The 27,822-nt window shown below is 36.0% G+C and overlaps 1 protein-coding gene across 2 annotated transcripts in view; it reads left to right on the plus strand.

Moving 5' to 3' along the window:
* The window catches only part of FBN2 (fibrillin 2), a 155,305-nt gene that overhangs the window by 122,005 nt on the left and 5,478 nt on the right, over positions 1-27,822 (plus strand). For both annotated transcript variants that reach the window (XM_072359077.1, XM_072359076.1), the window contains exons 37-62: positions 121-282; positions 1,065-1,133; positions 1,715-1,840; positions 2,299-2,424; positions 3,049-3,201; positions 6,846-6,914; positions 7,433-7,558; positions 8,373-8,498; positions 8,913-9,038; positions 10,052-10,168; positions 12,056-12,184; positions 12,488-12,607; positions 15,080-15,205; positions 15,445-15,597; positions 16,197-16,262; positions 16,535-16,660; positions 16,771-16,890; positions 18,082-18,204; positions 18,628-18,759; positions 19,448-19,573; positions 21,930-22,136; positions 23,489-23,614; positions 24,158-24,280; positions 24,430-24,546; positions 25,212-25,340; positions 26,723-26,842. In XM_072359077.1, the coding sequence (XP_072215178.1) occupies positions 121-282; positions 1,065-1,133; positions 1,715-1,840; positions 2,299-2,424; positions 3,049-3,201; positions 6,846-6,914; positions 7,433-7,558; positions 8,373-8,498; positions 8,913-9,038; positions 10,052-10,168; positions 12,056-12,184; positions 12,488-12,607; positions 15,080-15,205; positions 15,445-15,597; positions 16,197-16,262; positions 16,535-16,660; positions 16,771-16,890; positions 18,082-18,204; positions 18,628-18,759; positions 19,448-19,573; positions 21,930-22,136; positions 23,489-23,614; positions 24,158-24,280; positions 24,430-24,546; positions 25,212-25,340; positions 26,723-26,842 (3,243 nt within the window). The remainder of the gene's footprint in view (positions 1-120; positions 283-1,064; positions 1,134-1,714; positions 1,841-2,298; positions 2,425-3,048; positions 3,202-6,845; positions 6,915-7,432; positions 7,559-8,372; positions 8,499-8,912; positions 9,039-10,051; positions 10,169-12,055; positions 12,185-12,487; positions 12,608-15,079; positions 15,206-15,444; positions 15,598-16,196; positions 16,263-16,534; positions 16,661-16,770; positions 16,891-18,081; positions 18,205-18,627; positions 18,760-19,447; positions 19,574-21,929; positions 22,137-23,488; positions 23,615-24,157; positions 24,281-24,429; positions 24,547-25,211; positions 25,341-26,722; positions 26,843-27,822) is intronic.

Consider the following 27,822-nt stretch of genomic DNA (forward strand, 5'->3'; position numbering starts at 1 on the left):
TGACTTCTACATAAGTGTTATCTCACTTCTTACTTCTAGAAATTGAATGTTAAAATGAATTCCTACTTTTGCTTTGCACACATCATTGTCTACAGTTGTACTCATGTGCTTTATACACAGATAATCGTGTTGGCAATTGCTACCTGAAGTATGGACCACGAGGGGATGGAAGCCTGTCCTGCAATACTGAAATAGGAGTTGGAGTCAGTCGTTCCTCATGCTGCTGCTCTCTGGGAAAGGCTTGGGGAAACCCCTGTGAAACATGTCCCTCTGTAAATAGCAGTAAGGAGATGTTCTCTTAGTCTCCCTCTCCCACCTATTATAGAAGATACTAAAAAAGGATATAAATGTATCTGAAATCTTCTACTCTATCACTGTTTTGGTTATTGCTTAAGAAACCAGTTTCCTTCAAGAACCTGAATTTTTCGGGCATCTATTAGGAATTCTTAGTAGTCAGCTCCGCACTAGTAGGGGGAAATTAAAAAAAAGCCTAATGCTTTAGTTTGAAGAACGGTGGTTGCTCTCAAGTGAGAGTTTTGGTAACTGTTACATAGCAATTTCTAAGTCAGACCAGTAATTTCAGAACTGTTATTTGATAATACCTAATAACTTTGTAGATATGTGAAGTTCTTTGAATGGGTAATGCAAAAGAAATGTCATGCTTGTAACTCTGAACAGTCTCAAAGTAGTGTAAAACCCATTTTTGATGTATGTATTGGGTAGTGACTTATTTTACTAAAAGAACCAGTAAAAGCTCAGTAGGGTGCATGTATGCCTTATACAGGCTCTGTATAGAGGAAATAGCATTGTACTTGCCTATAAGAATGTTTGAGGTTATGACAATGTTTAAAGCAGAGTTTACAAGTAAGGTCAAGGTAGCATCCTTGATTTTACACTAATCTCATTTTTTAAACTTGTTTTGTTTACTTGAGTAAATATAGGAGGGTAGAAAACCAATGGCTGTAGGGGAAAAAAATCATTAATACACTTATGAAATGCTGTGTTTCTGTTGTTAGTGTTTTATACTTCTTATGACTGATATGCGCTCTCTTTCAATGGCTTAGCGGAATACAATACTCTTTGTCCAGGAGGAGAAGGATTCAGACCAAATCCCATCACTATTATTTTAGAAGGTGAGTCCACCATAAGTGACTATCAAGGTAAACAGTGAATAGAGTTATATACAGGAACTGTGTATTGAAGAATTTGTTACGTTAATTGCTGTGGAAACCTGCACTAATATAAGTTGTACAAAAATGAAAAGGAGCATTGTAAAAGAATATTGAAGAGGTCCAGTGTTTCTCTTGAACTCTTCTCTTGAGTTGAACTTAAAAATTGGCTCATGAAGAATGACTCTTTAGTGAAAATTATGGTTTATCAGTGGAAGGCATACATCTCAGGAAACATTCAGTGGACAAAAAACCCTAGTTCCAGTGAGCATGCAGGAGTGAGGAATTAGATGCCAGATTCCTTTAGATACTACTGCAAGCTGAATTCCATGTGCTCATCAAGCTGAAACATGCTCCAAAAAAAAACCTAGTTAAATAAGAGAGAATGAGTGTCTCATCCATGCTTTCATGAAGTGTGATTTAGAAGCAAAAAGAGTCCACATGGCAGTTAAAATCTACTAATTCGCAAAATTTCAGGGGAGTACTCTTGGTCTCTTGTTTCTTTTCATAGTAGATTGAAAATAAATTTTTTTCTTTGTTTTTAGACATTGATGAATGTCAGGAGCTGCCGGGTCTCTGCCAAGGTGGAAACTGCATCAATACTTTTGGCAGCTTCCAGTGTGAATGTCCAAAAGGCTACTACCTCAGTGAAGAGACAAGAATCTGTGAAGGTTGAGTCCTTGAAATGGTCTTCTTTTTCACTATTCAGTTATGTTGAAAAACACTATTGCTTTTAGTCTTAAATTCATAAGTAGATATAGTATCCACACACTTGCCTAAAATCTTCTCTTGAATCAATGTCTTTGGTGTTCCTGGTAGGATTAATATATAGTTTGAAATGTAACATTTGCATATAATAATGTTCATATACTAGATCTCAGCTAAATATAGTCAGTATCTAGTACACAGGTAAGGTGGCTGTTAATGATTTCTGAGTTTTCAATTTAATGCTTTATATTGCCTAGCTCCTCATTGACCCAAATGTAAGCAGTGCTTTCTAAGCTAGCCTTTAAATGCAGCATTTTTTATATATTAATGTGATTTATTATAGACATATTTCTCAGAAATACTTGCCAGGGCTTGGTCCTCTTTCCCTTTGTTGACTATAGTGTTTTCAATTGGTCTGCAGATATTGACGAGTGTGTTGCACATCCTGGTGTCTGTGGTCCTGGCACCTGCTACAATACCCTGGGAAACTACACCTGCATTTGCCCTCCTGAATATATGCAAGTCAATGGAGGACATAACTGTATGGGTATGTAGAATATTATCCTTATTAGAGCTGTGTAGATATCAGCTAGTTTTGGAATAAGATTCTTTGCTCTAAAATTTCCTTTTTGACACAGACATTTCTAATCTCTTAGAAATCTTTTGACAGAAATCTGAAACTTCATAACAGTATACTTGGAGTTATTCACGCTTTTTATAAATTTAAATTCTTATATTGCTTTTTCTTACCTTTAACTCTCAGAATGTAAAGTCTTGTAGAGATCCAGACAACTGCCAGTGTTCTCATGGTCTTATTCTTTAATAGAACTCAGAAATATTTTTAAATTTTCCCTAGCCATTTCCAATAGTAGGTTTTGATATATAATTGGATCCAGTAACCATCTACAGTTTGTTTCTTATTCCATAGGAATATTGCTTTTACCCCTTTGTTTGAAAAATACGCCAAATTTCAGATATGTCTAGTACAAGGAAATAATATATAATATGTAAATAATATAAGGAAAGCAGATAACTGCAATCCTTAAATTCTTTTAAAATGAATCTGGGCATGTATTTTAGTTGTGTTCTGAAGCCAGAGTCCTCTGTCATGGGCTATTAAGTTAAGTCCATTTATTGCTGACTTTGTAAGTGATTCTTTACTTACATCTAGACATGAGGAAAAGCTTTTGCTACAGAAGTTATAATGGAACCACCTGTGAGAATGAACTGCCCTTCAATGTAACCAAAAGGATGTGCTGCTGCACATACAATGTCGGGAAAGCCTGGAATAAACCGTGTGAACCATGTCCAACTCCAGGAACAGGTAAAGCCCACCATAATCATCGGTTTTTGTTTGTTTGTCTGTTTCACTTTACTCATCTGCTCCTTTGACATTTTAACTAAAGTTAATATTTCAGCCAGAAAAAAAAAACACCTTTTCCATCATTCCCAAGAGATAATACTCTGTCATCTTCTCACTGGCTGGATTAAGTCTGGCTGTGCTAGGAAGGAATTAACATTTCTTCTGTTCTTGAAGTGTCACTCCATATTGAGTGGAAAGATACAGCTTGAATGCTTGAGGGAAACAGTCATTCACACAGGTTGAATAAAATATCTAGGAAGAGTATGCAGATTTTTCCCTCTAAGCTTCCCTTGAGGTCAATGACAAAGGGAAAAAATACTGTTAGGTTTCCCAGTATGGAGCTAAGTAAAAAGGCCTGGAAAATATAGACTGACCTTTCCATCATCAGGGGGAGCATGTCAGCCCTGTAACTAAAATGTGTTATAGTTAGATCTAACTGTTTACTTATTTTTTTGCAATGAGGCATGAAGTGTCAGGATTTTATAAAATGGCTCTATAAAATTAGTATGCTATGGATCTTTCTTTCTAACAAATACAAAGGCTTTCACAGGTCTTGTATGGACATAAAATTGCATTCAGACATATATGTCAAAAATCTATGCTTGTGAGGGTAAGACCAGGCTCACATATGAGGCATAAGCAAGCATAAGAGTATGTGATGACAGTACTCGCTTCTCTAAAGCTGTCTGCTTGAGGTTTCTGGAAAAGCAGTCAATATGCAATAATACTAGGATGAAGATGTCTGTTGCCTGATCAGCCATACAGGATAATTAATTTAGGGTAATATAATTCAGTAACTGAATTGCTGGTGAATACGTTTATCCAGGTAGTTCTAATCTCTGTCAGAAGAATAAGACTGTGTTTCACTACTTAAGTATGTTATCCTTTCCATATTTTTCACTTGTGTCTCAAGTCTGAGCATGATCCTCTTTGTTGCTTTTACATTATGTCTACTGAAGATGATCAGCTTGCAAAAGCTCAGTAAGCAGGACATGCTAAAGGAAAGTAAAAAATTTCATTCTGCAAAATAGGGTGAAAATAATAAGGTTTTCATTTCTTTTCTGTTAATCTTTATGGAGTCTCTTGCCTGGAACAAATCACCCTTGAAAGCTCAGCTTTCAAGGAAAAATCATTGGTCAGAGAATTACCAGCTTGGAAACCTGACTGTAGCACCTGGACCTCATTAAAAGATTCTTGCATTTGTGGAAAGAGCTTTCATAGATTGGGAGGGAAAGAAAAAAGAAAACACGAAAAAAAAACTAAACCTGTTCTGTACAAATACATTTTACTATTTAATCACCTTTGCACTGAGCTAATGCTGCTAAAGCCATACCTCTTGTGGGTGCATCATCTGTGGTGTTAGTGCAAATAATATATTCCTTCTATTCCACATGATATATTCTCATGATGTAAAGGAAACAGCATATAATTTAGGGAAGATTTTCTCCCACAATCAGTGAAGAGGAGGAAAATAGGACTGAAAAGAAAAACACATTCTTCCATTCCTTCCTTAAGTAGAAGAAGGGAAAATGAATGTTCATAGCAGTCAGGAATCAGAGATGAAAATGAGAGGGAAAAAACTTACTTGCTATCACAGAGAGCTCATAAAATTCTTTCCCACAGTCATTCGTTTCTGTACCATAAAATTGTCATCTTGATGACAATGCAATGAGAAAATGCAGCAAAGTACTTGCAGGGATTTGTGCAGTTAATATTCTCACTCGGAGGAAAGAATTCTCCTTTTAAATTGGTATGACAGGTTCTCGAAAACTTCTGCCATTTTTAAAGCTTTGCTAGAACAGTTTTACTGAGACAGTCTGCAAGTCTTCAACTGGGGTGAAAATGTTTCCTGAAGCACTTAAGCATTGCCTTGTTAGCTGTTTTAAGTGCCTTTCCTGTATTTGGAAACACGAGTGACCCTCTTTTCACAATGAAAACGTATTGTGTAAGGGATCAAACACAAATTGCTAGTGTAAATGGTTGAATAGCTGAAGTTACAGGATATAATCAGTTCTGAAATCTAGAAGAGGGCTAAACATCACAGACAGGGATTAAGATACAGTGACCTTATCAAGTTGCTAGACTGAGCTCAGTAGCTCATTAAAAGCATTATTCTGCTCTGATGAGAATTGTATTGTTCCTCTAAGTGAACTTCACATGCCAGCTTTTTCTTTGTGATTTTTTTTTTCTTCCATTTCATGCATTTATGCTTAACAACAATCAACCTCTGGTGCCTTCAAATAGTGAAGATTACATTGCTTAGGATTACTCATTATACTGATCATAAACATTGCTGTAAGGGCATGAATGAGCTTATCATTCCTGTGACAGTTTTTTTTTCCACCCAAAGAAGTGTATAAAGCTGCTTCAGTGTTACAAAGTAGCCAGGTATTTGCATAACTTTTTTCATGGTTGGATCATTTTGAAAGTGTTTGACTTCAGAGGGCTTTTTCCATATTATGTGTTAGATCTTTTTGTCCTATGAAAAATAATACAGTGAAAAGTATGTGGTTTTTGGAAATTGTCTTTAAAAAATAGTTGCAAAGGCAAGCTTGCAGAAAGTAAATCTCTGGAGTGTTTGTATATTGTTTATTTGGCACTCTTTTATGAAAGCTTTATGCCGCAGTCCTGATGTATTACATGTTGTTTTTCTACATAGTGCAAATGGGGAAAAAAAAAAAAAAAAAGAATTCTATTAAATAAAATGTAAAATACATAGGAATGCAGGCTTGCAGCCTTCAAAGCTGTTCCTCCATTGTCCCAGAGCTAATGTTAGGCATTATCGCAGGAATAGGTTGTCATTGTCCATCAAGACAGGGTAACAAACATTAGGCCCTCTCCTTAGCAAGTATATTGTATTTATTCTTGGAAATGTTGTCCTGCCAGTAGAGTCTTACACTGGTGTAGGTGCTTTATAAGAAGTACTTTCCTTAAAGACATAATTATTTTGTACATCCTGCAATTATTACTAGATTCCATGCTATCTGTATATGAGAACTGGAAAGATGTATTTGTTCACAAGTAGCTGATTTTTAGTCTGTATGATGGAAATCCACTTACTCCATATGCCTAGCCTGGAAGACCTGGCAGTTACTGATTTTGTACTTGTGTGCATTTCCGATAGAATTGTTTGAGTTACAAGGCAGACACCCAGTCCAGCTTCCAGAACTAAGCTACAGTAAAATTTACAAAAAAGGACAGCGATAGCAATGTCAGACAAGGATAGGTGCAGATGTTGCATTTTTTTCCTTCTTTCTGAAACTCTTGCTGCACATTCTCTGTGCAGGCTTCTAGAAAGCAGAAACAACCCTTAATAGGCAAGTTACGGAGTTCTATTTAAAACAAAACCTGAAGCTTTGCTTTCTCAAATCAGACAATTGTTCTTGTGCCAGTCTGTGAAGATTTGCAAAAGTCAGGTATGAATTAGTGCTCCATTTACATTCATTTGGCAACTTGAATTTTCAGCATTAATTTGTACAGGACACAGTGGCTCCTTCTTCTAAGTGTATTTGGCTTATATCAGCTCTCAGAAAACTAGAAGTAATTGGGAGATCTATAAATACTAAAAATACATTTTTCTCTCATTTTTCTCTCATTTGTTCTAGCTGAATTCAAGAACATATGTGGTAATATTCCTGGCTTTACTTTTGACATTCATACTGGAAAAGCAGTCGGTAAGTTTGAATGAACTTATTTTAACCAACTATTCTTAACACATCAGATTGCTGCAGAGAGTACAGAAATGAATATTTCATAAAATAAAATCCTTATTCATTTTGTAGTCTTCAAGGTGACACACTGTGAGAGCAAACTTATAATGGTTAGATTTTTATATTCTTTGATTCCTACAATTTGTTAGTGATTTTTTTTGTTGTTGTTGTTTTGTTTTGTTTGTTCCTCCTCCTCCATCCTGTTTTATAGGTTTGAATTTTGGTAAGATGAAGTGTTTTGCCTTCAAAAATGTTGATCGACTTATTAGCACATTTGTAACAGCTCTGAATCTTGTCTAATACTTAGTGTTTCTCTGCATCACTTACTGAACTTCACATAATTTATTCTTTCTTGTAGTGAACATATGTCCTGTGTATAACTTATGTAAAAAATAACCTCTCAGCTCAGTAAAGAACAGTGAAATTGAGAATGCGTGCAGTATGTAAAGTCACAAGAACTGACCAGCTCATTTGAATTTCAGATATCGATGAATGTAAAGAAATCCCAGGAATCTGCGCAAATGGTGTTTGCATCAATCAGATTGGCAGCTTCCGCTGTGAATGCCCAACTGGATTCAGCTACAATGACCTGCTCTTGGTCTGTGAAGGTGATTTGAAGTGATGTTATTTTCTGCCTAGTCCCAGTGAGCATACTTACCTTAATGAACAGGAGAAAATTTAATTTACACATTTTTGAAACTCTAATTGACAAGTTCTTGAAGGGTTTTAGTCTATTATAAATGTGTTGTGATATGTTTGTCTTTAATACATATGCACATACACTTAATTTGTCATTATTTTGTGTCAAGTAAAGCACTGACTCCTAAGATAGAACTAAATGAAATACTTCTGTTTTGGGAAGGTAATTTAATTTTTGTACTTAAAACCTGCTCAAAGAAGAGCTTTCCTTGATATTTCCTTCTTCTGTCTGTTCATCTGTGGTTTTATAGGTAAACAAGAATCAGATATTTGTAAAACATAGTAGTGAAGTTTTATGTGTCAGCAGGAGTTTTACCATTGGTATTCAAGGGACTAGCAGAAATGCTGAAGACACTTGTGCACTAAATGCTGAAAATCTGTGCGACTTATTTTTCACCTAAAAAAATATTTTGTTTAACATATGCAAAGGCACAGAGGAACTTAATACAAAGAATTAGTTGATTTATGTATCCCTTTAAAATTGCATGGCTGCTTCTGTGTGTAGTGACTTGTATTCATAGAATTTTCCTTCATCCAGAAAGAGTGCTGATGATTTTGCCTTTTGTTTGCATTTATGGCACAAGAAGCTGAAGGTTAGCATCTTCATGCTTGGTTGAGGACAGCTTACCAAGATCAGTCTTGCATATGAATGACAATACAGTCCAAGTACTAAGACAGAAATAAATATCTTGTGGTTTTTGACTTTGACGCTTGGTATTTCAGATATTGACGAGTGCAGTAATGGAGACAATCTCTGTCAGAGAAATGCAGACTGCATCAACAGTCCTGGTAGTTACCGCTGTGAATGTGCTGCTGGTTTTAAACTTTCACCCAATGGTGCCTGTGTTGGTAAGAAAGATGATTTTTTTTTTTAGTCTGAATTTGTTTGTACCTAAGTTTGTACTCGATTCTCTTGAAGAGTAAAAGAAACATTTATTTTCTGTTGTCTTGCACATTCTAATGTGTATTTCATGAAACAGCTTTTATTTTATAGCTGTTTCTCTGTGCAGGGGATGAAAAGACAGTAAAATTTTTAAAGAACATTCTTGAGGTATCAACCAAATATTAACAGTAGTTTTGACCTTGAGGTGTATAGGCAAGAAGTTCTTATAAAATGAATTTTTGTTATGATTCAGATTTGGTTGTGGATAATTTTGAATCTGGTTTTAATTATAATAACAGATTGTAAGAACATGTTTGTGTAAAATGAATGAATAATAAAAGTCAATAATGTGTACCATCTGTTTTATGTTTTTGTTATAGATCGCAATGAATGTCTGGAAATTCCTAATGTTTGCAGTCATGGTTTGTGTGTGGACATGCAAGGAAGTTACCAATGCATATGTCACAATGGCTTTAAGGCATCTCAAGACCAGACTATGTGCATGGGTATGGAAAGAAAATGCTTTTGCTGTTTAAAAATGAAGGGGAGACAGAAGGGAGTGAATCTAAATATGTATTTTTAATAGTATAAGAAGAATACATTGACATTAAAAAAGACTGTTTGTGTGTTTTTGAATGCTATGAATAAAGCACATGAAGTTGTCACTAGAGTAAATATATCAGTTGGAGGACAAATTACAGTATTCCCAGAAGTAGCTCCATGTTACTGAAGAATGTGTTAACCCTATTTTCACAGAAGTACACAACAGCTTGAAAGAAAAGCTTACAGGTGATGTGATAAGAGTTTAGAGGTTATGGAAACTATCCCACAGGAAAATATATACCTGTAAATAAATAAAAATGTTTCAGAAAGTCCACAAGACCTAAGAGATTACAGTCTAAATGTGGTTCAGATCCTTATCAAACTCCAAAGACTACTTGAGCAGAAGGTAGAAAGTACAGAATTCTTAGTGGATATATCCAAGACGTCATAGGCAAAGTTTATAATTCTTGCTGCACTACTGGCATCATAATTTTGCTTATAGAAACTATATTGTGTGCAATTACATAACTCCAATATGGAGCATTTTCAGCAGATTTTCATGTGCATAAAAATAAAATGCCTATGTTACATTTCATACAGTTCAAGGGCTGTGATGCTCTATCCTTTGTACTGAATTTATGTAGGTAACATACATTAAGAAATGAAGAATTATTACTAGGGGAAATAAAAACACAGAATGCTTTGAGATAATACATAAGCTCTTAGTTTTATATTTCCAGTTAGGAGTGTGTTTTAGAATACAAATGAAAAATAAGTGTCATATGTGTCATATGTAATGTTCCTACAGTCTTACATGTACCCAGGAGCTTACACACCATGCTGTAAAAATCAGTAGTATACATAAAACACATGAGAGATGAGAGAATGAGACTTAGAATACTGTCACTGTGCGCACATATATATCACACTACTTGGGAAAATAAATTCCAGCATACATTTTTGTTCCTATTTGCAGATGTTGATGAATGTGAACGCCATCCATGTGGAAATGGAACATGTAAAAACACCGTTGGATCATATAACTGTCTGTGTTACCCAGGATTTGAATTAACTCATAATAATGATTGTATGGGTAGGTGATGTAATCCAAACTTTGCTTTCATTGCTGCTGGCTTAATTTGCCAAGGAGATTGTATAATTAAAATTCAAACTGAAGATGTTTTGGACTGCTAGGGGAGTTAATGGAATGCAGGAAGAGAGGTTAGCAATTGTTATTATTTTTGAAAATTCAAAATATGCATTCCTAGGCAGCTTGAGATAATGTAAACCCTGAAACTCTGAACCACTGGGGCAGACTTACAGCTCACTGACATTGTAAGGCAGCCCTCAACCCAAATAGATTAACTGGGCAATTATAGCACACATCTTTTGCTACTGGCAAAGACCATAAGAACCACACATGCTAAGTATGAGTAATATCACAACACCAGCATTACCTCAGGAATTCAAAATAATTTCTTTATTTAGCTATATTATTTGAAACTTTTGCACAGTGTGAAGGAGGAAAGAGGCCAGCAATAAGAAATCCAGCACAACTAATCTTCTAAATCTGCTACTCTCCTGAGATGAACTCTGCTTATTCAGAGACACTGCTTTTTCCTGTTCCTAAATAGTGGACAGCACGAGGATATCGATGGTTTTGGACAATTTTAATACTTGTGATAAAGAATAGGATTTCTCTGCTAAAGGATAGACTTCTTAAGTCTCAGAAGATTGGCCTTGTGCAAAGCCTAAGCCAAAAAGTAAGCTATCACATTCCTTTCTGCTACTGAAGCAAGACAAAACAAAGTCTGCTGGTTCCTTTGTGGATCCAAAGAGAACTAAAACATCTTAAAAATACTTTAAATCTTTTGCTTGTCCAGGAAAGAGAAAATTCAAAAATTGTTCTAGAAAGAAGAGACTGCAGCCAAAGAATGGTGTTTATACTAAGGAGGTTCTTCACAGTTGCAGTAAAAGCTGCCAGGATACAGACAGGAGCATCCAGTGCCTCTCTGCCAGGCTACGTCTTCAAGTAGGCTAAGGAGCCCAAGCTGACTCCAAGACTTGGCTTTTGAGCACATGTTTCTTGACAGTCTGGAAAGCCCCGGGGCTTTCTTCCAAGCTATCACAGTCATTCAAAGGCAGTTTAAGCCCACTGCACTGTAATACTCCGAAGATATTTACACATGTGAAACTGTATCATACAAGAAGTGCACTGTGGAATAGCTAGTAAGCAGGTACAACTTCAGTGGCTGAAGCAGAGGGTACATCTTGTTCAGGAGCTGTTACTTTATGTTTTTGAAGACAACTAGAAGCTTCATTAGTAAAACTGGTGTCAGTCATCGTCATTTAAATTAAAATGTTTTATGACAGCGAGGTGTTTGTTGTTCCACCATCACAATACTAACCCAGTTTCCTTGATTTTCCTTTCTTACACTTTTTCATCTGTAATACTCACCTGTAATACATTATTGCATGTGAAGTAATGTACACTGTAAGTGTTCCTTTCAGTTTGCATATCTACTTGAGCTCATATAAAATCCAGAGAAAGTCCAGAACACCCCATGTAACCTTTTCTATGTCTGGAGTTAGTATAATACATTCACTTGGCAGTAATTAACTGTCTCCAGACGCAGTAGCTGAGGTAATGCTGCAAGTTTAAAAAGTATAATACCCTACCAAAAAAAAAAAAAAACAAAAAAAAAAACAACAAAAAAACAAACAAACAAACAAACAAAAAAAAAAAAACAACAAAAAAAACCTGTTTAAATAGAACATATATCTTAAAGCACTTGAATGAGAGTTACTTTCCATCTGTCAACTGTTCTCTTGTTGCTGCAGTATTTGCCTTTTCCATGGAAATAAACAGATGTACTGCTACTTGAGTTTGTTCATAACATGCAGTATATACTGCACCTGCTTATAAATTTTAATGAGAGGCTCGCCTCTTGCTTATGAGGTTTTGCTTTGTTTTTTACAGATGTTGATGAGTGCAGTTCCTTCTTTGGTCAAGTGTGCAGAAATGGCCGGTGTTTCAATGAAATTGGTTCCTTCAAATGTTTGTGTAATGAAGGATATGAACTTACTCTAGATGGCAAGAATTGCATTGGTATGTGTATTACCACACTGAGATTTTACAGTACTTCTGAGATGAATATTTAAGAATAAAAAAAAAAAAACAACAAAACTTCGTTGTGAAGCATGTGTGTACTCCAAGACATCAGTATAACTCAATGGAAGTAACTGAGTTTTTGAATAGTTGATCTTTCTACATTTAAATGCCTAAAAAGAAGAAAATCATATAAAATACCCTGCCATCTTTTTAATGAATAGCACTGGTTTGTAATGCAAGAGCAATGTCATAAAAATTACATGATTCTAAATCTTTCCTGATACCATCTGCTCTCTTAAGATACTAATGAGTGTGTGGCACTGCCTGGTTCATGCTCCCCTGGTACCTGTCAAAATTTGGAAGGATCATTCAGATGCATCTGTCCACCAGGATATGAAGTGAAGAGTGAAAGTTGTATCGGTAAGGCAAGTTGTAGCTGTTGCTTCCAAACAGTTCAAAAAATGAGAAAAAGTATCTGATTCTCAATGGGTACAAAGTAGTTGTGGTGATCATGAATTTTATCCTACTTAAATCAGGGGGACAGGGAATAAGTAGTAAAAGTCTACAGGAAGATATTTTAGGAGAAGACAAGATATCATCTTGTACTGTACTGTACTATATTTTGGAACATTAATTTCTCTATCAATGCAAACTGAAAATTGCAAAATGTTACTTCTCAAAAGTGAAACAACGTTCAGTATTTCATGAACCCATATTTTTTAGCTGTGGATAAAACACACCAACTCATGTACTGGTTTTATATTATGTTTACAAAAGAGGTTATTACAACGAGTTGATGACAGAAGTTTCTGACTTCACAGCAGGGTGATGAATTTAAAAATCTTGATAAATGTTGTAGTTTAAGGCAGTAATTGCCTAAATTGGCTCATTCTAACAATTATTTTATGATTTAGTGTTCTGTATACTGTCATTCAAGAGCTGAGGTTGACAGGGAGAGAGTGGAACAGAACTTCCATTATCTCGCATGCTCCTGTTTGTTCACAGAAGTCTTATTTGAGCATAATTCAGAAGCTAAGTGCTACATGGTGAATAAAGATTTGGTGTATGAGGATGAGAAAGAAATTCAAGTTACAACTCAGTTTTTATCAGAACTGCTGTGAATGAATTTGTTATTTAAATATACTATATGAGGCACTTGGCAAGAAGGGTGCATGCAAAAGGAGCAAATTTAGGAGCCTTTGGTTCCTGAATGGTCAGTGGACAAGCATTAGCAGCTGTCTCTCCACTGTGGCTACATAAAAAAGACTGATCCTCAGCTTGAATTACTGAGGTTAGCTGGTGGGACATCCCCAAACACACTCACTGAAATAACCCCCAATTATAAACAAGCAGCTTGCATGAATTGAAGAAAAAAACACAATAAATCATCTTATATTACCCTAATATTTGTGAACGCAGGAACCAACACTGAACAAAAGGAACTTTTTTGAATTTTTGTTATGTACAAGGGGATACATTTTCTAAGTCCTAGAGTTTTCTCATTCTATTGTGCCGTACCGTAATGCTTAGTTTTCCTGCCAACTTTATGGTTTCTTTTGTTAGCTGCAGTTCCCACATTAGCAGTTGTGTTTGAGATAAATTCAAATCACCTGTGATTGTAAAAATCATTAATATAAAATGAAAGCTTTTGGTTTTCCTGGAATCACTGTTTATGACCATTTGAATATCCTGACAAAAGTTGTGATTTTTTTTTTTTTTTACAAAATCCATGGCTGCCAAGTAGATATTTGTTCTGCCACGTGTCTGTGCTAACTCAAAACATTTCACATGGGATGAATCTGTCCATGAAAAGCAACTGTGAGGTCTGGTCTTATGCCACTTCATGCTACAGTGGTTTATTCATGTGAGGTACCTATCGGTAACTTCTAACTGGGGACCATAGGCGACTGTTTTCAGACATAACTTCAAGAGGACATCTCTCTACTTGTATTCTCCCAACATTCCACTTATCTTTTCATATGCAAAGGAGTGTTTTTCTATTGTTGCCATATCTGATAAATACAGATCAGTTTTGTCGAATTTAGTGTATTATAGAATCTAACATTTATCAGGAAAAAAAAGACAATGCAGATTTGTGACCTCAGAATTTTCTACCTTATAATTACCTTTAGAAATCACTAAAGGGGCTTATTTCTTCTGCCAGCATTTGCAGAAGAGAATAAACTAAAATCTAGTTGTAAATAATAGATATGAATAATGAATGTATGTTAATGTGTTACTTTCATACTCTTTGTCTATCTAGACAGCAGCCTGGTACTATTTCAGCTGTGCAGTTTTACAAATACTTAGTATTTATATTAAATACTCCTTTATTTTCTTTAAGTTTTTTGTTATTTAAAATAAAATCAAATATATTAAAAACCAACAAACAAAAATGCTTAGAGGTAGCCTTAGATATATTTTCTACGTTATTCAATGGAGCATATTTTTTTTAAAAAAATGGTAAATATAAATCTGTGTTTTATAGTTCTCCCTCTGTCTGTAGCTTCAGTTCAAGGATCAGTCAGTCAATATGGAAAAAAATGCCTTCTACTACCAAAAAAAAAATCCCCAACACTGAGAATTTCTAAAAATTCGTGTTTGGATGTTGTATGTTGATTGGAAAGTATTTTCCCTATAACTGTATCTTCTCCTCTGTTTCAGTCTGAAAACATTTATTTAAAGTTTATAGGATAAATATGACAGAAAATTTAATATTTGCAGAGGAAAGAGAATGCTAGTGAAATACTCTGACTCGAAAGAGTGAGTTGGGCCTTCAGGCTGCTTTATTTCTTGGTTGCTTTATTGAAGGAGTACCTGTGGTTAAATGAATAAATAAATGAATTTGTGGCTGGTAGGATTATCATGAACATTTTCTTGTAAATTTTGCAGATATTAATGAGTGCAATGAGGATCCCAACATCTGTCTCTTTGGCTCTTGTACAAACACTCCAGGAGGTTTCCAGTGCATTTGTCCTACAGGTTTCGTGTTGTCTGATAATGGACGAAGATGTTTTGGTAAGTTTAAGGATTAAGTAGTGTAACAGCTGATTCTGACAGGTGAGATACTCTGTGGAAAAAGGTGAAAGGAGACCTCTGGAGGCCCCTCCCAACCTATGCCATTATGAGTGCTGGAAAGTGCTTTCAAAACAATATGAAAATACAATCTTGGCATGATTCCTTCTTGAGCTAGATGTGCATTTTTAGCCAGTTAAGAGGTGTTAGCTACACAAAATGGTATTTTCTTTTTCTTTTAGATACTCGTCAGAGCTTCTGTTTCACTAATTTTGAGAATGGGAAGTGCTCTGTCCCAAAGGCTTTCAACACCACAAAGGCAAAGTGCTGCTGCAGTAAAATGCCAGGGGAAGGATGGGGTGATCCTTGTGAGCTTTGCCCAAAGGAAGAAGAAGGTAACACATTCAAGATTCAAACAAAGAATTTTTGGTGGGAGAAAAGAAGTGCATTTGTGTTGTGTTTTTTTTTTTGATCATTGGAAAGAGAGAAGTATCATTTTCTCTTATGACCTTTAGCTGAATCATTATGAGGTAAATTAAAGCAACAAAATCAAATAGAAGAGACTAAAGAAAAACTGCCTCAGTTACTTTCTGACTCAAATGGGAAGTGAACTAGTAGCCTTCAATCATACTGAATCGCATATCTTAGATATGTCTTCATGGATCTAATCTGCTTTAGGAAAGTGGATGAGTAAAATAGGACAGTGCTGAGGATCTGTGAAGTAATCAACATGTTCAGATATTTTTAGTTCTCCCAAGTTGAAGTGCAGAAGAGAAAATACACCATGTGCACTTGGAAACTCAGCAGGTTGCAATACTGCTTATCTGCCTTAGAGATGGTGTTGCTTTTGCATCTGGCAAATATTGCACAAGGGCTGTGACATAAACAGTTGAGTTATGAAAAATGTGGTGTAGATGTCTGATTTTAGATAGGTTAAATCATTTATCATGGTTCTTCTCAGTTGCTCTCTACTTAAAAATATGTACCTCCACAGTTGCTTTTCAGGACCTCTGCCCATATGGTCACGGGACTATTCCTGGAATTGATGATACACGTGAAGGTAGGTATTCTTTTCCCTCTTACTTGAAAAAAGAATATATTTATACTCAGAGCTAGACTGTATTTTGCACTATGTGATGATTACTCCCTATGGCCCATGAGTGACAAGAGGCTAACTTCTAATATTTGCAGATCATCATGAGGTAGATTACCTTTGATGTTACATGAAGAAAGACCAACATAATGGTGCATTTTGTGTTTTAAAAATGCTTTATTATGACTTGACAAAGAACACATCTAATAAGTGGTTGCTAATATCTTCCTATTTTTTAGATGTTAATGAGTGCCTTGAAAGCCCAGGGATTTGCTCAAATGGTCACTGCATCAACACTGATGGATCCTTCCGCTGCGAGTGCCCAATGGGATACAACTTAGATTTCACTGGAGTACATTGCATCGGTGCGTCCCTGTTTCATAAATGCTCAGAATTACAGCATTTTAATTTAAAACACAATTAAAAATGTGTCCCAGTTCTCTTCAGCTTACATTCACTGTTTGGTTATACACAGATACTGATGAATGTTCAATTGGCAACCCCTGTGGAAATGGTACATGCACTAATGTGATTGGCAGTTTTGAATGCAACTGTCATGAAGGATTTGAGCCAGGCCCCATGATGAACTGTGAAGGTAATTTGTCTTCTAGATTTTTCCTTTGATTTCTGTACCTCAAATTGTTTACTAGGCATTTTGTTCTGTAAGAAGCAGGAAGAAAAATGTTTCTCTGCTTCAGATATTTCACTGGGAAAATAATAAACTGATTTAATCAGTACTTTTGGTTTGTCACAGGGCTTCTGAAATCGCATGTTGTGTCAGCCTTTGTTTTGTTATTAAGCTGTTTGATGGAGAGGGGTAAAAAAAAGTAAAAATAAATGATAACAGTTAGGCCCCCATAATAACCTTACAAAAAAAAAAATAGATCAAACCGGTGCAAAATTGCATCAGTTAGCAGAGCATTTTCCTAAGTAAGGCAGGTCAGTCATGAACTAACCCACTCATCACAATCATAGTAACAAGTGAATTGCATTGGATCCAGCAAACTGAATCAGACCACTGGTCCATCCAGTCTTTCTTTTCATCCCTCACTGTTCTGAAGTGCAAATTCAGTATACAAGCATGACTAACAACTCTCATTCCTCTCAATAATTGTGGATCTAGGGAAAGTATGACTTATGCAGGAGACCATTTCCCTGAAGGTGGGGTTCATTATCCACTTATGGATTTGTTGTCCAAAAATCTGTGCAGCACAGTCTTGAACCTACTGGTAACATCTGCATCCACAGCCTCCTCTGACAGCAAGATGCAAAAGCTCACCACTTACAACTTATAAAAATGTTTTCTTTCATCTATTTTAGGCCAACCCTCTGTTAGTTTCAATAAATACCTCTTATTATTTTTCACATCGTGGAATTTGTGAACAAGCATTCTGTTTTCATCAGATCCTTAACAGGATCCTTCTTAAAATTTTTTTTTTTTTTTTTTTTTCATGAATCATTTATGAATCAATTAGTTTGCTTTCCAAAGCAAGAATCCATATTCTTACAGTTGAAAAAAAACTGATGTCTCTCGTCATTAAATGTCATTTAATGAGAATCTAAGTCAAGTTTAAGTAACTCCATATTAATGGTGTCACTGTTTTTATTCAGAGCTTCATTCAGGTTCCTCAGTCTACTCAAAACCAAACATACACAATATTCTGTTTTAAAAATTATGTTACATTTGTGATAGTTTCAGGTGATAATAGGAGTACAGGTGTAAAAACTTCCAGTGGGTTCTTTTAAAGATTAGTGGAAAATGATGTTTTTCTTCCTTTCTGTTTAGATATAAATGAGTGTGCTCAGAACCCCTTGCTGTGTGCTTTCCGGTGTATCAATACTTATGGGTTCTATGAATGCACCTGTCCAGTTGGTTATGAACTGAGAGAAGACCAAAAGATGTGCAAAGGTAATGACTGAAATGTAAACTTCTCCCCACCTTCCATCACCTTGTGTTGCCTGAAGAGTATTCCAAATATTTCTGTGCATCTTACATTCATTCTCTCACTGAAATGCAGCAAACAGTTGATGATTATCTTCTCTTTAAAAACTTAAATAAGACAAAATTTACATAAGACCAGTATCTAGTGCTTTGTGTATTCTTGCTGCAGAATGTAAAGACAAGAACATCAAGATGGTGAAGTTGATGGTTGTGAGTTCAACTCACAAAGATTATTTCTATAACTGCAGTTAAGTGTAGCTCTCGATTTTTTTTCAGTGCTTGTCTGCTAGGAAAGTCTGGAGGTCCTTTTTCTTGAGAAAGTGCTTGTTGTCTTCAGTAGCTGAAGCTATTGCAAAGATGTTCAAACACAAAATGTATGTAATTTTCCAGATCTAGATGAATGTGCTGAAGGTCTCCATGACTGTGAATCAAGGGGCATGATGTGCAAAAATTTGATTGGTACCTTCATGTGCATTTGTCCTCCTGGAATGACACGGAGACCTGACGGAGAAGGCTGTACAGGTAAAGCTTAGAAAAGAAAGGAGACAGCTGATGCAATTCCAATGAGCCAGTAATTCTCTGTATGTGTGCTTAATGAACTCGAAAGTAGCAGTCCATAAAAGACACTAAAGAGATCTGTTACTGTCCAACATCTTAGACTTTGTATATTCAGGACTTGAGCCTGAGTCCTAACAGACTAGGTAGTGTTTTAGAAGAAAAACCTTGTTTTTGTTTCTTTAGTTGTCCAACAAAGTCAGGAAGTTTTTCAGACAGTTCTTAGATTTAAAGCATTAAGTACCCAGATGAAAGTGACCTTATCTGGTAAGTAAGAAGGAAAAGTATTGTAAATGAAAAGTCTTATTTCCTTCACAGTAATACTGTCTATAAATAATGTGGCAGTTCCTTAAGGAATCAAAACTATGAAGTTTTCATGTAACTGCTGGGTTTTATACATGAAAGCCATAAAGAACAAGAGGTGTGGATGCTATGGTAGTTCAAAATCTCTGTTCACTGTGTATGCAGAGAATATAGGAGTAGAACCTTCATCCTAGATGAGAATACAAGGCATGGAATAACAAAGGCCTTTCTTCTGCTTGATCATTTGTTGATTTTTCTACATCTTGCGAATATTACACAAAATGCTGAATGCACTCTACAGATCTGATATGTTTTCTTGCAACAATGACTTTCATTTGGTATTTTTATAAAGACGAAAATGAATGCCGTACCAAGCCAGGTATCTGTGAAAACGGTCGTTGCATGAATGTTATTGGGAGCTACCGCTGTGAATGTAATGAAGGATTCCTATCAAGCCCCTCAGGCATCGAGTGTCTGGGTAAGTGCCATTTTCATATTCTTTCCAACTTGTATCAAAGATCATAGAAGCAGTTAAGGATGTGGAGTTCAAATTAGGTTTCTGAGTACCTAACAGCTGCTGCTCTTAGGTGAAGAAATTAAATAATGTTCCTAATTAATTTATGCAATGCAATCATATTAAATGGTAGAATATTAAATAATGACAGGATGGGGAGCATCTTGGGAATGTGGGCTGAATCGAGCTATCAGGGACCTTACATCTAAATTCCAAATTGCATAAGCATGCTGCTATGCAGACAAATCACTTGCTTTTAAAGTAGAATTTAGTTATCTTAGATAGATTACAAAACTGTAATGCACAGCAAACTAAAATGTTTCCATGATTGGAACATTATTTCAATCACCACAGTATTTCATCTAGAACATTCTGTATTGTTAATAGAGACCAGGAGTATGAATAAAAAATATAAGAATGTAAGAAAAAAAAGAAGAATATATTGAAAAGTTATTGAGGCATGCCTGCACATTAAATACTGTTGAAGGATGTGATATTCATCAACCCTATTCTTTATCAGTATGCTCAGACTTGTCATTTGCACTATAAAAGTAACTTGTTCCATTTTTAAAAAACAAACAGAACTGCAGTATCTTAATATGTTGGTGACCAGTGTTCAAGTGGAGATTATTTAAAGTGTTTTACCACACCAGCATGTGAAACTACAGGAGTATGTAGGAGTACATAAAGGACACTTGCATTAAAATTCTTAGATTCAATTAGGATACTGAGGTATGTATACACTGTATAACCAGCTGTCTGTAAATTGCCATTAGCAGTGTGCTGACTTCATGGCAAAGCAATAATATTCGAAGTATAGGGTATTTCCTGAGGATTAGGACCAGATGGAAAAAGGCTGCTGCAGGCTGTTAGCTCCAGTCAGTCGTTACTGGCAAGGAAATATCCTGCTTTCATTATTGGCTTTCTTATATGTTTTATGTATATACACATATATACATGCATTATTTTTTGAAAACTATGCTTTGGGTCAGTTTGCTTCTTACTGTTCTTTCTTTAATGCTCTCCAGATGAGACATGACTAAAAAATGAGTCTGACAGAAGCAAACTGTATCTTCAGAATTAAAGCACAAATGTTGAATCTTAGTGTACACTATTTAAAATCTATTCTGCTCACATTAAAGTATATTCCTTCTCAAATCAGGGGCAAAGCAGTATATGATTGTAAGGTACACAGGGCTTAAAGATCTACATAAAATAGCTATCTACAAGAACAGAAGTCTGCTCAGTCCTGCAAATCCCCACAGCAAACACGGTATCTCACACAAGTAGCATTTTCCATGTAGACAGATTTATCTTATGAACCCAAAACAACTTTCATTTAAAGGCAAAGATCACATTTCACCTGATTCATGTAAGAAATCTACAGATTATATTTCCATACTTGTAAACCAGAAGGTCAGCGCAGTGTTCAGAAATGTACAGTTTCAGAGTGAACTGTAAACTTTAAGACAAAAAAAAACCCACATCTTCCCTTTAGAAACATTATCATCTGTCAGACTGCAGTTGACAGCATTTCCATTTTAAATAACATATTAGAGAAGGGACATAACCTATTTAAAAACATTGTCACTGAAAAATTTAGAATGTCCATGATTACCAAGAGCTGGGAACTCCCTTTAGATGTCTGTTAGAAGCAAATGTGCAGGAGAGAATGATTGTGTAGTTTTACTCACCTTTCATGATAGACAGGTGCTAATCAAAACAATCAAAAATAAAGGAAAATTGATTAAAAAGAAGGAATAAACAGTTTGGTTATACAAATCTGGTTTTCCAACCTTCAAACTAGGAGTGCCACTAAAAAAGAGTGGTGAATTGCATAGCACTCATAAGTGCTAAGGATTTTGCCATGTAAATCATACCAAGCTATGGTTGATCCTGTGCGCTAATAAAATAAAACATAAACAAAACAAAACAATAACCCAACCCCAAGAACCTCAATTCTGAGAAAAACTATTAAATACAAACCAAACGTAGGTAGCTTAAATGGGAGCTCAGTTTGTTTTAGTATCAAGCAAGCTTGCCAGATATGCCTCAGGCCATATCCTTCCTAGAAGTATGACTCATACCAAGTCACACAGGTACTGAAGTTCAAGGATGTCTGGAATAAACCTGGAATCACAACAGATGTTCAGAAGATATGACAAGTTATTGAAAGGCTAAGACAAAACAGACCTCAGAGTTGTTGCTAATAATTTACTGTTTGCATGAGTTGACCAAGAGCCGGAATAATACTAAAAATGCTTAGTAGTTCAGACGTTTAGCTCCTACTTTTTCTTGATATCCCCATTTTTTCTTACAGATAACCGCCAAGGCTTTTGTTTTGCTGAAGTTCTACAGACAATGTGTCAGATGGCCTCAAGCAGCCGGAATCTTGTCACTAAATCTGAGTGCTGCTGTGATGGAGGCCGGGGCTGGGGTAACCAGTGTGAGCTCTGCCCACTTCCTGGAACCACCCAATACAAGAAGCTCTGTCCACATGGACCAGGATATACTACAGATGGAAGAGGTATTTGCAGAGATGAAAGGAGGTAGAAAATGGCAAAGGAATTCATTCACATTCTTAAGAAAATGCAGTATTCCCTTTGAAGCCACTTTGAAGAATTTCCTCTGAAAGAACAGAGTTGGATTTTTCAAATGCTGCTGCATGACCAGAAATTAAAACCATCTTTAAACAGTAGCTTCACTAGAAATACTCACAGCTGTGCATAATTTTCAGGGTTGGGATCTAAGGAAGGATCAACCAGTAACTAAAAGCAAGAAATGGACCCAAAGCCTTTGAATGCTGGGATGTTTTACATATAAGGCAAGAGGCAACAGTAGTTATTCCAACAGCTGTTTCACTAAATTCTTTGTATTTGCTATTTACACTGAGGAAACTAACATAAATTTTTAAATTGTGGTAAAAAAAAAAAAAAAAAAAAAAAAAAGTCTTAATAGTCACAACAAAATTCACTTCTACACATGGATTGTTTTTTGTGTTTTGTTGTTGTTGTTGTTTTTTTCCCTGTTTGAACAAAACTAGAAGCGTTTTACACAATGAAATAGCAGGAAATTTTGATGCAGAAAATGATAGTGAAAGTTTCAAGGATGTTTGCCTGTGTTCTCAGGCCCATTTTGAAAGATAAAGGTAACTCAAAAGCATGATGAGGAGGAACTGTAGAAAAATTGAAAAAGAGAGCATTTATTTCCCCGTCCCTGTAACATTTCCATGGCATTGAGCAGAATCACAGAATGGTTAGGTATGGAAAGGACCTCTGAGTCCATCAGGCTCAACCTGTGCCCCAGCAGAGACACCTGGAGCAAGATGCCCTGAACCATATCCAGGTGGCTCTGGAAGATCTCCAAGGAGGAGATTCCATAGCTACTCTGGGCCATCTGTGACAGTGCTCCGTTACTAGCACAGCACAGAAGTGCTTCCTGGTATTCAGAGGGAAATTCCTGTGCTCCAGTTTGTGCCCACTGCCTCTTGTCCTGATACTGGTCACTATTAATAAGAGCCTGGCTTCATCCTCTTTGTACCCACCCTTCAGGGGCTTACAGAAATCTCTAAGGTCTTCCATGAGCTTCCTCTTCTCTGGACTGGACATCCCAGCTCTCTCAGGCTTTCTTTGTAGGACAGGTGTGCTAGTCACTTCATCTTCTTGGTGGGCCTCCTGTGAACTCTTTCCAGTATGTCCATGTCTGTCTTGTATGGGAGGGGGACCAAGTGCAGCCTCACCAATGCTGAGAAGGCCAGTGGTAAAACCTGCTCTTTTTTCTTCATGCTTTTTATTCAGAAGGAAGAGTGAATGGCAGGTGTCAAATTCAAAGCTATTACTTGCTTTCTAAAAGATCACATATTTAGTATTTTCTTTACAGATATTGATGAATGTAAGGTCATGCCAAACCTTTGTAGACATGGACAATGTATCAACACTATGGGCTCATTCCGCTGCTTTTGCAAAGTTGGCTATACAACTGACATAAGTAGCACATCTTGTGTGGGTAAGATTCACCCTCTTAATTGTGATTTTTTTGTTGTTATAATTGATACCTCATTACACAGTGCAACTCTCAGTCACCCTTTGTAAGCCTCTTTGTGTCAAAATGGCTTTTATCTCTTTCCTTTATATGTTCCCCTAACAAAAAAATCTCTTTGGTTTTATATTTTATTTTGCAAAACAGGGAAACAAGTAATGCTGGCAGTATTTCTGCAGTAGAATGAACACTGAAACATGTTCCAGCTGTATAACCGTTTTGACTGACAGAGGAACTTACTGGTTCCTTTTCCTGTTGGTTCATTCATATATCACAGTATGCCTGAAGGCGAAAATATCAGTGTCGGTGTCACTCTAATGTTTAACTCTGCCACTGTAGGGGCAACTCCACAGAGACTCCACAGTGACAATAGCGAAGGAAATGAAAACCCTAAAAAAATGTAAATCAGGTGCTTTTTCTACAAACAATTTTTTATTAAATAAAGCGCCGTTCAGGAAACATCTTTCAAACAAACCAGTGCAAGAAATACGTAACAGTTTCTCTCTTTAGATCTGGATGAATGCTCACAGTCTCCTAAACCATGCAATTTTATCTGCAAGAATTCAGAAGGGAGCTATCAGTGCTCATGTCCTCGAGGCTACATCCTTCAGGAAGATGGAAAGACATGCAAAGGTAAGGGAAGTCAAACACGTAATTACAACTTTATCGCACTTTGATTGAAAATGAAATAATTTTAAAAGTGTGATTCTTTTTTCAGGTTAGGCTGAGTGTGCCTCTTTTGTGTTGGCTTTTCATAACACAACAACTTCTCTTACTTTCAGATCTCGATGAATGTCAAACCAAACAACACAACTGTCAGTTTCTCTGTGTCAACACCCTTGGAGGCTTCACATGCAAATGTCCACCTGGTTTTACTCAACATCACACAGCTTGTATTGGTAAGAAAAACAGAAATTTTCTTGCATCAGTTTTTCTTTAAAAGGAACACAATTTTTATCCATAACTTTTTTCAACATATAAACAATGTTAATTTGAAGCAATAATAACAGCAGCCCAGAAAGCAGGTCTTGAAAAGCAGCAATTACAGCTAAAGAAAAAAGAAAGGGTATCCACCAACTGTATTTTCTTGCTTAGTAAAAAGTTATATCTATTTAATACATACTATTATATTCTAAGTATAACCACATGGACGCAAAGGAGTAAAGTATTAAAATCTGATTTAAAATGTAGTTAAAGAAAAAACAAACTGCCTTTTCTTCTTTAATAGATGCAGATGTCTTTAGATCTTAAGCATATGAATCTTGCCAACTGGATCTGTTTTAGTTAAGCTAATACAGAGGTGCAGCATTTTTCCTCTGTCAGCAATTATATACCTTGGACTTCCAGACTCATAAATGAACTGTAACCTGTGCTTCCACTTTATTAAATATTAATAACTCTGCATGAGTCATCAGATCATCTGAAATTTGAATATGATAAGCAACATTTTTTAAATCAATTTTTGCATCTCCATGGTTTTCAGACTCTAACCAAGCATCTTATGAACATGCATAATATCTTTTCCCAAGGGATACTTTTTTTCTCTATGCTCTCTATTTTTAAGACAACAATGAATGTGGTTCTCAGCCATCGCTCTGTGGATCAAAAGGAATTTGCCAAAACACTCCTGGAAGTTTTACCTGTGAATGCCAAAGGGGATTTTCTCTGGATTCTACTGGATTAAACTGTGAAGGTAACTAGTGAAGGTCCATTTATTTTTAAGATGCAAATCCATAAGTCAGTGTATAGTTGGTCCTATGATGTCAGAGATAATCACATTCATAAAACAGAGCAGTGGACAGAGTAAAAGTACATGCCAAGCATAAATAGGAATGTATTTGAGGTATTTGAAACAAATGTATGAAAGAACGTACTGCCTGATTCTTTTTCAAACAAGCTAGAATTAAAAAAGACTATTTAATTAGACTCTCAAACAACTCGTTTCAGAGTGTTATCACCTTCACATAAGGCTTATGCATCAAAAATCTTTTTTTTTTTTTTCCTCCATTTTTCTGACAGGAATCTCTACCATTTTTTCTCCTAGTTGTAATCATCTTCCTGAAGGTATCACAAATTTATGACATGTCAAAATGTCAGTTACTTTGATTAAAGTATTTAAAATAGGAATTGATATTTGGAGTGTACCTCTAGAATAAAAGTGCAGCATAAGCCCAGCCAGGAGTTGTAGAAGGCATTGTCATCTTTCAGTTTACTTTGTTCTCTTCAGGTACATTCATCCTTCTTGCATACTTTACCCAGTAGCCATAAAACAAAACACTAAATTACACATTCCAAAGCATTCACAAGATATGTAACTGAATGGAACATCAGAACTGCCATATGTGCATTTACTGATGAAGGCACAGCCTGACAGTGTGGTTTTCCAGACTTCAGGTTTAGGCACAACCCAACTTCATGGAATATGTGGACAGCTGTGGGCAACTGGAACATAACTAAGTATTTTTTGTATCATTTTTTTCTATTTTTTACTTGCATTGCAGGCTGCACTTGACACAGCTGTCTACTTAAAATGGCTTGGTATATTCTCGTAGCAAACAGTATTTCAGATAGTCATATTTTCACATTTTTGTTTTATTTTTGTCTGTCTCCTGTATTTACAGATTGATCACAGACTTCTTTGGATGGCTTTTCCTTTTATATTGCTAAGGTGAACAACTGCACTGTAGCCGAATTTGCTGTGTTCCTCACATTCAAACACTTCAAAGTGTTCTAGGAAACCTAAGGTTTAGTCCTGCTGAGTTGGTCTGAAAACTGAGTCCAATTCCAATTGTGTTCTAAACGTAATGTCAATATTATGTGTAATTACATGGAATAGTCTTTCTTCTCCAACTCTAAGTCATGTAAAGGTTCAAAAAACATTTGATTATTGATTGATAGGAAAAACTCTGCATGAATTGAGAATCAGGCTTTCAAACAGGCAGCCTCAACAGCTTAGAACAGTATTCCCATGTTATAAGTAGTGGTGTTTGGCTGATCTTCGAAATGAGTAACATATTTTACAACATATATGTTGATGTAAGTATTTCATGTTCTACTTCTCTCCCAAATGCAAAGATGTGGATGAATGTGATGGAAATCATAGATGCCAGCATGGCTGTCAAAACATCCTAGGTGGATACAGATGTGGATGCCCACAAGGATATATTCAGCATTACCAGTGGAATCAGTGTGTTGGTAAGGAAACAAACTGCATGGAATACATTTGAATAGTAAAACTATAATTACAGTGACAACTGTGAGATGAGGAGAAGAATGGGCACTGCGTGTGTCTGCAGAGGATGTGCAAGCACGTAGTTTTTTAATCCCTTTCCCCTTCCTTTCATCCACTTCATACTCCCAGAGTAGATCAATGACAGAAGACAGAGAAAAACATACATATTCATAATACATTCATCATATTCACAGTGTTAAAACCATTTGTGACAAGGTGTCTCTCATATTCTGACTCCCTTCTCCTCAGGAAAATCCTCGACTTAGAAAGGTGGAAAGGTGTTCCTTGAATTCCTTCAATTCAGGCTTAAAAGCTCTGTTAGAGGGAAAAAAAAAAAAAAAAAAAAAACCAAAAAAACTCCTCTTCATGAATAAGAATCACTCATTAGCTTTTTGGGAATAATGCAGAGCAGTGACTCTAGTGAAAAGGGAGGAAAAAAATAACACAATAATTAAAGAGTTCCTTCTTCCAAAATACAGTGTGAAGGCTGGCATTAGTTCTTTGGGCAGGCAATAAGGACAAATTAATTGGCTTAGCAGTTTTCTTCTACACCTGACTCATTCAGTCTATCATTTCTTCTTTGTGTTTCCTGAACTAAGCCAATTCTCACATCACATGGAATGCAAGAAACCAAAAAATATAGATAAAAACCAGCACAACCAAACCACCTCATCCTGTATGGTGCAGTAATCAGAGGATAGCTGTGAACAGTGACGTAGATCTATAGGTTAATTATACTGCCCTATTACACATCAAAATCAGTTTTTTACATGTGCTTTACACTCAATAATACACCACGTAGTTTTTCTTAAGATCCAGCCACCACCATCACTCCTTAATACTACTCTCCAACAAAGAAAAAAAAAAAAAAAGAAAAAAAGGCAGTAACACCGAGGAAACAGTTCCCACAAATCTCCAGTACAGCTGTTGTCACTGAATGTAG

The sequence above is a fragment of the Excalfactoria chinensis genome, chromosome Z (assembly GCF_039878825.1).
Source record: "Excalfactoria chinensis isolate bCotChi1 chromosome Z, bCotChi1.hap2, whole genome shotgun sequence".
NCBI classification, from domain to species: domain Eukaryota; kingdom Metazoa; phylum Chordata; class Aves; order Galliformes; family Phasianidae; genus Excalfactoria; species Excalfactoria chinensis.